At 45.5% G+C, this 12,841-nt stretch overlaps 1 protein-coding gene across 1 annotated transcript in view; it reads left to right on the forward strand.

Annotated features, from left to right (window-relative positions):
* LOC124006950 (ryanodine receptor 1-like) overlaps positions 1 to 12,841 on the forward strand; it is a 102,285-nt gene that overhangs the window by 18,305 nt on the left and 71,139 nt on the right. Inside the window, exons 5-26 of the mRNA XM_046317142.1 lie at positions 270 to 344; positions 692 to 770; positions 872 to 984; positions 1,087 to 1,186; positions 2,500 to 2,596; positions 2,675 to 2,749; positions 2,850 to 3,006; positions 3,182 to 3,346; positions 3,531 to 3,652; positions 3,851 to 4,037; positions 5,711 to 5,846; positions 6,004 to 6,099; positions 6,200 to 6,318; positions 6,440 to 6,573; positions 6,672 to 6,913; positions 7,000 to 7,192; positions 7,300 to 7,516; positions 7,591 to 7,695; positions 7,817 to 7,920; positions 7,997 to 8,080; positions 8,396 to 8,555; positions 9,432 to 9,579. Coding sequence (XP_046173098.1) covers positions 270 to 344; positions 692 to 770; positions 872 to 984; positions 1,087 to 1,186; positions 2,500 to 2,596; positions 2,675 to 2,749; positions 2,850 to 3,006; positions 3,182 to 3,346; positions 3,531 to 3,652; positions 3,851 to 4,037; positions 5,711 to 5,846; positions 6,004 to 6,099; positions 6,200 to 6,318; positions 6,440 to 6,573; positions 6,672 to 6,913; positions 7,000 to 7,192; positions 7,300 to 7,516; positions 7,591 to 7,695; positions 7,817 to 7,920; positions 7,997 to 8,080; positions 8,396 to 8,555; positions 9,432 to 9,579 — 2,908 coding nt within the window. The remainder of the gene's footprint in view (positions 1 to 269; positions 345 to 691; positions 771 to 871; positions 985 to 1,086; positions 1,187 to 2,499; positions 2,597 to 2,674; positions 2,750 to 2,849; positions 3,007 to 3,181; positions 3,347 to 3,530; positions 3,653 to 3,850; positions 4,038 to 5,710; positions 5,847 to 6,003; positions 6,100 to 6,199; positions 6,319 to 6,439; positions 6,574 to 6,671; positions 6,914 to 6,999; positions 7,193 to 7,299; positions 7,517 to 7,590; positions 7,696 to 7,816; positions 7,921 to 7,996; positions 8,081 to 8,395; positions 8,556 to 9,431; positions 9,580 to 12,841) is intronic.

Genomic DNA, 12,841 nt, shown 5'->3' on the forward strand with positions numbered 1-12,841 from the left:
CTCTGTGGTGGGCTCTCTGACTCCTCTCAGCCAAGACACCTTCAATACACAGGTTCCCTGTTGCCTGCCACATTGTTCTCAGTTTGGTACGAGGAGGATGCTTTCTTCAACTCCTGTCTCTGTCCCCAGTCTTACAACAGTCCTGTGTGCCTGACCTTAGCAGTCTGTATGCTGAATGTTGAATCATACACTACTCTCTTTGGTTCGATTTTGTTTTTTACTTTCTCTCTCTCTCTCTGTAATGTCTTTCTATTCTCTGCTCTGTCCAGTCATCTCAAGGAGGGGGCCACCGTACCCTGCTGTATGGCCATGCTATCCTTCTGAAACACACTCACTCCAGCATGGTAAGCAGCCTCCTCTCCGTCTCGCTGCGTAGGCTTTCACATGTTCTACCTCATCCAGTAGTCTCTCACATGTTCTACCTCATCCAGTAGTCTTGCACATGTTCTACCTCATCCAGTAGTCTCTCACATGTTCTACCTCATCCAGTAGTCTCTCACATGTTCTACCTCATCCAGTAGTCTCTCACATGTTCTACCTCATCCAGTAGTCTCTCACATGTTCTACCTCATCCAGTAGTCTCTCACACCCACACTCCCCTGTAAACTCAGTGTTACTGTTACATAGGTTTGCTTGTCAATGAGCGCATTGTAATTCACTGTGTAATATCCACTCTCTCTGTGTACTGCAGTACCTCAGCTGTTTGACTACCTCAAGGTCACTCACAGACAAACTGGCCTTTGATGTGGGCTTACAGGAAAATTCCACAGGTATGGCTTTTACCATAGAGAAGAGCAGTGGTATGTCTGCATCTTTTCTGCACAGTGTTCATATTGCTCATTCGTTGACTGATGCATTTATTCCTTCACAGGGGAGGCGTGCTGGTGGACTATTCATCCTGCGTCCAAGCAGAGATCAGAGGGAGAGAAGGTCAGGGTGGGAGATGACCTCATCCTGGTCAGCGTGTCCTCTGAGAGATACCTGGTGAGCCACGTTGGTGACACATTGCCAAGTGGACTTTCAGACCAAGGTTAGGGATGGAGCTGACATGTTCTTGTCTCTCTCTGTTTCTCTCTCTCTCTCTAGCACCTCTCCTATGCTAGTGGTGAACTCATGGTGGACGCCTCCTTCATGCAGACTCTGTGGACCATGAACCCGGTGATGTCTGGCTGTGAACTTGCGGAAGGTGTGTATATGCTTTGATTGTTTTTCTATTTCATAATCATGAGTTTATTATCTAGAAACACTACACTTGACTGCCATGATTTTCTCGTGTGAAATATGACTCCTGGGTGACTCATAACTGCAGGCAACTGATTTCCATGCCTGGGTGTCTTCATTATTTCCATTGCAATTTCCTACTGTCCACTAGGTGGCGAGTCACCTAGTATCTAGTAGGCTCGTGCTAGGGTCTTGTTGATGTGCGAACAGAGGATCGCGTGTTCAATCCCAGTGCTAGGCACTTATTTTTATTTGTAAATTTGACCTTTTAACCCTAACCCTAACCCTATCCCTATCCCAATCCTTAAACCTTACCTTAACCACTCTGAATTAATGCCTAACCTTAACTGCAGAGTTTCGGTTTTACTTTTGCACAGTTTGACTGACAGCAAACATAAATCTGAATATTCTGAATTTAACACGGCCACACAGTGTATAATATACAGACAGCACCACACATGGCCACACAGTGTATAATATACAGACAGCACCACACATGGCCACACAGTGTATAATATACAGACAGCACCACACATGGCCACACAGTGCATAATATACAGACAGTACCACACATGGCCACACAGTGTATAATATACAGACAGCACCACACATGGCCACACAGTGCATAATATACAGACAGCACCACACATGGCCACACAGTGCATAATATACAGACAGTACCACACATGGCCACACAGTGCATAATATACAGACAGCACCACACATGGCCACACAGTGTATAATATACAGACAGTACCACACATGGCCACACAGTGTATAATATACAGACAGCACCACACATGGCCACACAGTGCATAATATACAGACAGTACCACACATGGCCACACAGTGCATAATATACAGACAGCACCACACATGGCCACACAGTGCATAATATACAGACAGTACCACACATGGCCACACAGTGCATAATATACAGACAGCACCACACATGGCCACACAGTGCATAATATACAGACAGCACCACACATGGCCACACAGTGCATAATATACAGACAGTACCACACATGGCCACACAGTGCATAATATACAGACAGCACCACACATGGCCACACAGTGCATAATATACAGACAGCACCACACATGGCCACACAGTGCATAATATACAGACAGCACCACACATTGCGCCACAATGTATATTTTATATGGCCTCACAGTGCATATCACTGTTATCACAGTTATGCACTGGGGGACTGCATTTTCGTTGGTGATTGAGTTGGTCTTTCTCTCATTGTTGATGTAACATTATCCCCTCAGGCTTTCTGACTGGAGGCTATGTTCTGAGACTGTTCCATGGTCACATGGATGAGTGCTTGGCTATCCCTGCTGCCGAGCAAGGAGACAACCAGCGCAGGTGATGAAAACTGTTGAATTATTCTACATTTAAACAGATACCTTATCATCTGTCACTAACAGCCCATCTGTTTTTCAGAATTGCTCACTATGAAGGGGGTGCTGTCTGTAGCCATGCCCGGTCACTATGGAGACTAGAACCCCTCCGGATTGGGTGAGCGAATGCGCTTGTGTCCATCAGCTTTAAGTAACATAAACCATTCACATTTCTTAACGAGTTCTCTCCTTGGGGTTATAATTATGGCTCTGTGTAGATGGAGTGGAGGTCACATGAAATGGGGCCAGTCGTTCCGAGTGCGCCATATAACCACAGGCCGCTACCTCTGCTTGGATGAAGAGAAAGGACTGATGGTGGTGGACCCTGAAAAAGCCAACGCCAAGATGTCAGCCTTCTGCTTCAGAATCTCCAAGGTCAGAGTCGTCACAAACGGCAGTGTGAAAATAAAAAGAGCAACGGACTACATGCATTTTCCGCATGTGGTCCATTTCATAGAAGGTAACAGCATTTCCATCATCCCTCCATACCCAGCTCTGTTGACGTTGTGTTGAATTCCTTCTCCTTGTTGTTTCACGGTCCACCCCGCAGGAAAAGGTGGAGGTGGTTAAGAAGCGAGATGTGGAGGGCATGGGCATGCCAGAGATCAAGTATGGGGAGTCCATGTGTTTTGTACAGCACGTCTCCACTGGCCTCTGGCTTACATACGCCTCTGTCGATGCCAAGTCCGCTCGCCTGGGACCTCTTAAGAGGAAGGTATGGAGGACTCATGTGGCAACTTGCCCTGAACACCTAAAGGACAGGAAGAACAACGTCAAACTACATGCCAAGACAAAATAAAGACATTTTAGAGCCTTTTAAAGTACTCTGTAGACAGCTTCTCCCTTGAATGAACCTAGTTTTTCATCCATGTTGTTAATGCACCTCTTGTATCTGTCAGGCCATCCTTCACAAGGAGGGCCACATGGACGATGCCCTGACCGTGGCCCGCTCCCAGACAGAGGAGTTCCAGGCTGCTCGTATGATCTACAACACAGCAGGCCTCTTCACCCAGTTCATCAAGTATGGCCCCTCTCCACTCCCACTGCACTTGCTGTCTGAGCACATACCTAAGAATCGGTGAACATGTTCATGCTTGTGCACATTATGGTGTTATGTATAGACCCCCTTTGACTTACTGCTATCCTTCAGGAGGGCCAGAAGGCTCTGCTTTAATGTTTGGTCAGTGCAGTGACGTTGTGGCTTGTTCTGTGTCTCCAGAGCGCTGGACTCTCTGAGTGGGAAGAACAGGTCATCTTCAGGCTCACCGTCTCTGCCCATGGACTCTGTGGTCCTCTCCCTGCAGGACCTCATCTTCTACTTCCAGCCCCCAGAGGAGCTGGAGCACGAGGAGAAACAGACCAGACTACGCTCCCTTAAGAACAGACAGAACCTCTTCCAAGAGGAGGTCAGTGCTCACAGACAGCAGCTCCAGAGGATACACTGTACAGTATTCAGTATTCAACATTCAGACACTTTCACTTTTTCCACATTTTGTTACGTTACAGGCTTATTCTAAAATGGATTCAATTGTTTTCCCCCCTCAATCTACACACAGTAACCCATAATGACAAGGCAAAAACAGGGTTTAAGAAACTTTTACAAACTTATCTTAAAAACGGAAATATCACTATCACAGTATTCAGACCCTTTACTCAGTACTTTGTTGAAGCACCTTTGGCAGCGATTACAGGCTTCAGTCTTCTTGGGTATGATGCTACAAGCTTGGCACATATTTGGGGAGTTTCTCCCATTCTTTTCTGTAGATCCTCTCAAGCTCTGTCAGGTTGGATGGGCAGTGTTGCTGCACAGCTACATTCAGGTCTCTCCAGAGATGCTCGGTCGGGTTCGTCTGGGCTCTGGCTGGGTCATTCAAGGACATTCAGAGACTTGTCCCAAAGCCAATCCTGAGTTGCCTTGGCTGTGTGCTTAGGGTTGTTGTCCTGTTGGAAGGTGAATCTTCACTCTGGTCAGGGGTCTTGAGCTCTCTGGAGCAGGTTTTCATGATGCTGCCACCATCATGCTTCACCACAGCTATGGTGCCTGGTTTCTTCCAGACATGACGCTTAGCATTCAGGCCAAAGAGTTCAATCTTGGTTTCATCAGACCAGAGAATCTTGTTTCTCATGATCCTGAGAGTCCTTTAGGTGCCTTTTGGCTAAATCCAAGCATCTGTCATGTCCCTTTTACTGAGGAATGGCTTCCGTCTGGCCACTCTACCATAAAGGCCTGATTGGTGCAGTGCTGCAGAGATGGTTGTCCTTCTGGAAGATCCTCCCATCTTCACAGAGGAACTCTGGAGCTCTGTCAGAGTGACTATCAGGTTCTTGGTCACCTCCCTGACCAAGGCCCTTCTCTCCTGATTGCTCAGTTTGGCCGGGAGGCCAGCTCTAGGAAGAGTCTTGGTGGTTCCAACCTTCTTCCATTTAAGAATGATGGCCACTGTGTTCTTGGGGACTTTCAATGCTGCTGACATTTTTTGGTAGCCTTCGCCAGATTTGTGCCTCGACAGAATCCTGTCTCGAATCTCTACGGACAATTCCTTCGACCTCATGGCGTGTTATTTGCTCTGACATTCACTGTTAACTGTGGGACCTTATATAGACAGGTGTGTGTCTTTCCAAATCATGTCCAATCAATTGAATTTACCACAGGTGGACTCCAATCAAGTTGTAGAAACATCTCAAGGATGACCAATGGAAACAGGATGCACCTGAGCTCAATTTCGAGTCTCATAACAAAGGGTCTGAATTCTTACTGTATGTAAATCATGTCAAATCTGTTTTTGATTTGTCATTATGGGGTATTGTGTGTAGATTGATGAGGAAAAATAATAATTTGATTAATTTTAGAATAAGACTGTAGCGTAACAAAATGTGGAAAAAGTCCAGGTGTCTGAATACTACCGAATGTGCTTTATATTTATTCTGTTGGGGAAGAACTGCAAGTAAGCATTTCACGGTATCATTACACCCGCTCTATTCTGTGCTGTGACAAATAAACGTTGATTTACTTTCTAACTATTTTCCCTGGACTGCTCCTGCCTTTGGTATTCCCATGCTATTTGTGCCATTCCAACAGGGCATGATCACCCTGGTGCTGGACTGTATCGACCGACTCAATGTCTACAACACAGCGGCCCACTTCTCCGAGTTTGCAGGGGAGGAGGCTGCCGAGTCTTGGAAGGAGATAGTTAATCTCCTCTACGAGCTGCTGGGTATGTGACCCGCTATTGATCCTTTCACTTCGTGTTCCAAGGTACATCACCTTCTCTGCATTGCTGTAGTTTTTGTGCCAGCATGCCTGTCATCCTGAACACGACCTAGCTCTGATCGGGTAGTGTCTGTTCTCTCTGTCATTGTCTTCTTATGAAGCCTCACTGATCAGGGGGAACCGGGCGAACTGTGCACTGTTCTGTGATAATCTGGACTGGCTGGTCAGCAAACTGGACCGTCTGGAGGCCTCCTCAGGTAAAGTCCCCTTTCAGAACCTCTAGCACCCCTTTCAGATTGACGTTAATGTGTTTTGGGTGAATCGTCAGTGCTTCATTGTGTATTATGTTCACCGCAGGCATCCTGGAGGTGCTATACTGTGTTCTGATTGAGAGTCCAGAGGTTTTGAACATTATCCAGGAGAACCACATTAAATCTATAATTTCTCTACTGGATAAGCATGGACGCAATCACAAGGTCAGTGAATATTATTTAAGCCTGTATTTATCCAGAGAAGTGTTCAAAGGTAATCTGGTTGGCAGTCCAGTGATTTGGGAATCACTAGCCCTTTGACCTTGCTCTCCCTGTGTTTTCTTAGGTGTTGGATGTGCTCTGCTCTTTGTGTGTGTGTAATGGGGTGGCTGTAAGGTCCAATCAGAATCTCATCACAGAGAATCTGCTTCCGGGTCGCGATCTCCTCCTGCAGTCCAACATCATCAATTATGTCACCAGGTGTGACATCTGGTCATTCTAAATTCATTTAGTTGAATATCCAATTGTTTTTTTTTCTTCAAACCGTTAAAGTCGTGGTTATGTTCCTCCCCCCTCAGTGTGAGGCCCAACATCTTTCTAGGAACGTGTGGAGGATCAACTCAGTATAAGAAGTGGTATTTTGAGGTGATGGTGGACCATGTAGAGCCCTTCTTGACCGCCCAGGCCTTCCACCTGCGTGTGGGCTGGGCTCTGACTGATGGCTACAGCCCCTACCCTGGAGGTGGTGAGGGCTGGGGTGGTAATGGGGTGGGGGACGACCTCTACTCATATGCCTTTGATGGACTCCACCTGTGGTCAGGTACAGTCAGCAGAGCTTATCTGTAGAATGCAGTTCTCTTTGACAAGGTTGAGGTGATGCTGACCTCTGTCTGTCTGCCTCCCCAGGACGAGTCCCACGTCATGTCGCCACCCCCAACATGCACATCCTAGCCGCAGACGATGTGGTCAGCTGCTGCCTTGATCTGAGTGTGCCCAGTATTTCGTTCCGTATCAACGGGCACCCGGTGCAGGGCATGTTTGAGAACTTCAACCTGGACGGCTTATTCTTCCCTGTCGTCAGCTTCTCTGCAGGCGTCAGGTGAGAACCTCTGATGGGGCTAACAGGGCTGTTGTTATTTAGAATCTGTCAGAGGGGATGTAGAATGAGTCATCACTGTTAATGTTGTTCTTCTTTAAAACGTCCAGGGTTCGTTTTCTCCTGGGAGGGCGTCATGGAGACTTTAAATTCCTCCCACCACCAGGCTATGCTCCGTGCTATGAGGCTGTGCTACCCAAGGATCGACTGCATATTGAGCCCATCAAGGAGTATAAGCATGATGTCAATGGTGTCCGCAATCTGTTGGGGCCTACACAGTCCCTCTCGCACACAGCCTTCACCCCCTGCCCTGTGGACACAGCACAGGTAAAAGTCTTGACTTATCAATGCATTTCTCTGTCTCCTTTCTCTTGCTTCCATTCACCATGTTGTCCTTTCAGATTGTGCTTCCGCCTCTCTTGGAGCGCATTCGGGAAAAGCTGGCAGAAAACAGCCATGAGCTATGGGCTGTCACTCGCATTGAACAAGGATGGACCTATGGGTCGGTGAGTGCTTCCCATACTGCCCTATTCAGCTCACACTGCTTACATGACTGACTGACTATCTATTTACTTCAATCTGGCAAACAAATTGTTTCTGTCCTCTGCTTGCATTCCTCTACTCCAGTTCCGAGATGACAACCAGAAACTGCACCCCTGCCTGGTAGATTTCCAGAGCCTGCCAGAGCCAGAGAGGAATTACAACCTTGCCATGTCAGTAGAAACACTCAAGTGAGTCAAGGTCTTGTACACGCCCTCTCCGCCTAGTGTGTGTGTGCTCAGTATTCACTACCTCTGTTTCTCAAAGGACTCTACTGGCGCTGGGCTGCCATGTGGGCATGGGAGATGAGAAAGCAGAGGAGAACCTGAAGAACATCAAGATGCCCAAGACGTGAGTCAGACCTCAAAACAGGATCTCAGACTATTTTCGATGTTGACTCAATTATTCTCCGATATTAACTAACATGGTTGACAGTATTGTTTTCTGACGAAGGCCGTGAGGCCGATACATAACCTTATTAAAGATCAGTGATCCTATCAAGAGCAGTGTGAGGTTTCCTTTTTCATTCATATTATCAGAGATAAACGTTTTGAAATGTTGGATTGTCTTTTAAAGTAGAGTCCTGTTCACTTAGTGAGTGTAATAGAAGAGTCCTAATGACATCTCACTTACTAGTCTAATCATAACATCAGGTTTGGTCCACAGGTATATGATGAGTAGTGGATATAAGCCTGCCCCTCTGGACCTCAACCATGTCAAGCTGACACCCAACCAGACCAACCTAGTGGAGAGACTGGCAGAGAATGGGCACAACGTGTGGGCTCGTGACAGGGTTCACCAGGGGTGGACCTACAGCATTGTACAGGTATCTTTCATCTCTCTCTGATCCCGTGGGAAAGCTAACCTGTGATCATAGCTTAAGTCATTTTAGACAATGTGTTTCTGTCAGGTGGCTTTTAACGCACACGAAGGCTTACAGGTGGGCACACAACAAGTATGAGTCCTACTGACTCATGAGTTTTCGTAGTTATGATGCTTTCAGAGCCAACATTTATGTAACTGTTGTGGAAATTCTTCCACAGGGACACTCAAAGTCAATCTTAAATGAATCATTGTTTATTGTCAACGCGCTGGAGAGGTTCCAACCAACTCAATGCACCATAGTACACATGTCTGTCAGAAAAACTCTGGCGAGGCAGTCCCAACCGTTGTCTTATACACGGCTATACACAGACATGTTATATTTCCATGATTTAGCATAATGAATTAATCCTTACTGTTTTGTTTCATCCATGTGATTGACCAATACTGTTTCATAACATGTGCCAGAACAACACCTCACAAGGCTTCTCTTCTCTAAGCTGAGACCTTGAAACTGAGATATCTTTAGTTTGTTCTCAAAACACGGTCGTTCGTTCTCAAAACACGGTCTGGGCGTACTGCCAAATCACAGCTACTGATAGGTGTGATTTGTGCAGTCAGCCACTTGCATCAACACAGGAATTGGTTTATAGAACAGCACATGAATAGAACACAGAAATGAGTTATAAGAATAGCACCAACATTTAAAAATGTCCCTTACATAACTATTCAAGATGTTTAGAAAAACAAACAATATTGTTCTTGGAGCTTTCTTTATACAGTATCAATCTTTCCAGGATATGAAAGTCCATAACTTGCACAATCATTCTATGACTCACACAATTGTTTGTTGATTTGAACTGTTTCTTTCCATGTTCAGGACATAATGAACAAGCGCAACCCGCGCCTGGTGCCGTACAACCTGCTGGATGAAAAGACCAAGAAGACCAACAGAGACACTGTCTGTGCATCTGTCCGCACTCTCATCGGCTACGGTTACAACATTGAGCCACCTGACCAGGAGAGCAGTGAGTCTGTCCGTCTGTCTGCCAAAATATAAACTGATCTAGTACCGGGTCGGACCCCCCTTAGCTTCCAGAACGGTCTGAATTCTTCGGGCATGGAAACGTCGGTCACTTGGTATCACGGGACCTAATGTGTGCCAGGAAAACTTTCCCCCACACCTGACTGGATGTTTTCTTTTTGTCGCACCATTCTCGGTAAAACCTAGCCACTGTTGTGAATGAAAAGCTTTTTCTGAGATACTGAAACCGGCGCACCTGGCCCTGATGATCATACCACGCTCAAAGTCACTTAGGTCATTTGTTTTGCCCATTGTAACATTCAATACAACAGTAACTGAATGCCTCGATGCCTGTCTGACAGTTTTATATAGCTAGACATGTGACCATTTTTGGCAACAGGGTTGTGTACCTAATAAACTGTCCAATGAGTGTGTGTGTGTGTATACACACACACACACACATAAATACACATACACACACACATAAATACACATACACACACACATAAATACACATACACACATACATACACACACATACATACATACATACATACATACATACATACATACATACATACATACATACATACATACATACATACATACATACATACATACATACATGCATACATGCATACATGCATACATGCATACATACATACATACATACATACATACATACATACATACATACATACATACATACATACATACATACATACATACATACATACATACATACATACATACATACATACATACATACATACATACATACATACATACATACAGTGGGGAGAACAAGTATTTGATACACTGCCGATTTTGCGGGTTTTCCTACTTACAAAGCATGTAGAGGTCTGTAATTTCTATCATAGGTACACTTCAACTGTGAAAGACGGAATCTAAAACAAAAATCCAGAAAATCACATTGTATGATTTTTAAGTAATTAATTTGCATTTTATTTGAATGACATACGTATTTGATCACCTACTAACCAGTAATCATTCCGGGTCTCACAGACCTGTTAGTTTTTCTTTAAGAAGCCCTCCTGTTCTCCACTCATTACCTGTATGAACTGCACCCGTTTGAACTTGTTACCTGTAGAAAAGACACCTGTCCACACACTCAATCAAACAGACTCCAACCTCTCCACAATGGCCAAGACCAGAGAGGGTGTAAGGACATCAGGGTTAAATAGGCAATAGGCAAGCAGCTTGGTGAGAAGGCAACAACTGTTGGCTCAATTATTAGAAAATGGAAGAAGGTCAAGATGACTGCCAATCACCCTCGGTCTGGGGCTCCATGCAAGATCTCACCTCGTGGGGCATCAATGATCATGAGGAAGGTGAGGGATCAGCCCAGAACTACACGGGAGGACCTGGTCAATGACCTGAAGAGAGCTGGGACCACAGTCTCAAAGAAAACCATTAGTAACACATTACGCCGTCAAGGATTAAACTGCAGCGCACGCAATGTCCCCCTGCTCAAGCCAGTGCATGTCCAGGCCCGTCTGAAGTTTGCCAATGACCATCTGGATGATCCAGAGGAGGAATGGGAGAAGGTCATGTGGTCTGATGAGACAAAAATAGAGCTTTTTGGTCTAAACTCCACTCGCCATGTTTGGAGGAAAAAGAAAAAAAGAAAGATGAGTACAAAAGAAAGATGAGTACAACCCCAACCGTGAAGCATGGAGGTGGAAACATCATTCTTTGGGGATGCTTTTCTGCAAAGGGGACAGGACGACTGCACCGTATTGAGGGGAGGATGGATGGGGCCATGTATCGCGAGATCTTGGCCAACAACCTCCTTCCCTCAGAAAGAGCATTGAAAACACACAGCCAGGGCAACTACACAAAACACAAAACTAGACAAAACCAGGAACAAACCAAAAAAGACGGGCTTTTGAAAAATTAACTATTTTTCATAAAATTGTAGTTATCTTAGCTAGTTGAATTGCTAGCAGAATTGTTTACTTGTTGCTAAGCAGTTGCTAGGGACTCTCCTGTAAGAAGCTAGCTAGCTTACAAAGAATAACAACAAAAAAATATCTAGTTAACAGAAGAAAGGAAGACAAAATAAGGACAAAAGAAGGACAGAAGAAAAAGGAAAAGAAAGAGGACAACAAAGTGAAACAGTCAGCACTTCTATTGCAACTTCGTATTTCGTTGTCCTAACGTAGTCTACACTGCTATCTGCCCAGCAGCTAGCCAGCTAGCAAACGTCCACCGTCTACCGAATAGCAGCACTGTAGAAACTATTACACTCAACTGAACGACTTGATTAGTGTAGTGTTAGCTAGCTACATAGTTGTCTTTGCTGTCTTCGTATCCAAGATAATTGTGTAGTTTAGAGCGTGTAGTCTTAGAGTGATTATCTTAATTTACCGAGGTTAGCTAGCCAGCTATTTGTCGTCCTTAACGTAGGAGACTCTGCTAGCTAGCCAACAGCTAGCCAACGTCTACTGAATAGAACTTCCGCACTCAACAACCCGGTCGCATTCCGCTTCGCTCCACAGGTAGTATCACATTTTTCATTTCATTTCTTTACAGCACAACGGTTTGATTTGTTTGATCGTAGCTAGCTACATAGCTAGCTACATAGCCGTCTGTGTATCAAAGATAATTGTGTAGTCTAGAGCGATTTTTCTAGGTTAGCTAGCCAGCTATTGTCGTTCTTTTAACGCAACGTAACGTAATCAACACTGCTAGCTAGCCAGCTAGCCCCCGAATAGCAGCACTGTAGAAACTATTACACTCAACGGAACGACTTGATTAGTGTAGTGTCAACAACGCAGCCACTGCCAGCTAGCCTACAAAGTCAACAACGCAGCCACTGCCAGCTAGCCTACTTCAGCAGTACTGTATCATTTTAATCATTTTAGTCAATAAGATTCTTGCTACGTAAGCTTAACTTTCTGAACATTCGAGACGTGTAGTCCACTTGTCATTCCAATCTCCTTGCATTAGCGTAGCCTCTTCTGTAGCCTGTCAACTATGTGTCTGTCTATCCCTGTTCTCTCCTCTCTGCACAGACCATACAAACGCTCCACACCGCGTGGCCGCTGCCACCCTAATCTGGTGGTCCCAGCGCGCACGACCCACGTGGAGTTCCAGGTCTCCGGTAGCCTCTGGAACTGCCGATCTGCGGCCAACAAGGCAGAGTTCATCTCAGCCTATGCCTCCCTCCAGTCCCTCGACTTCTTGGCACTGACAGAAACATGGATCACCACAGATAACACTGCTACTCCTACTGCTCTCTC

Source organism: Oncorhynchus gorbuscha, linkage group LG20 (assembly GCF_021184085.1).
Source record: "Oncorhynchus gorbuscha isolate QuinsamMale2020 ecotype Even-year linkage group LG20, OgorEven_v1.0, whole genome shotgun sequence".
In the NCBI taxonomy this organism is placed as follows: domain Eukaryota; kingdom Metazoa; phylum Chordata; class Actinopteri; order Salmoniformes; family Salmonidae; genus Oncorhynchus; species Oncorhynchus gorbuscha.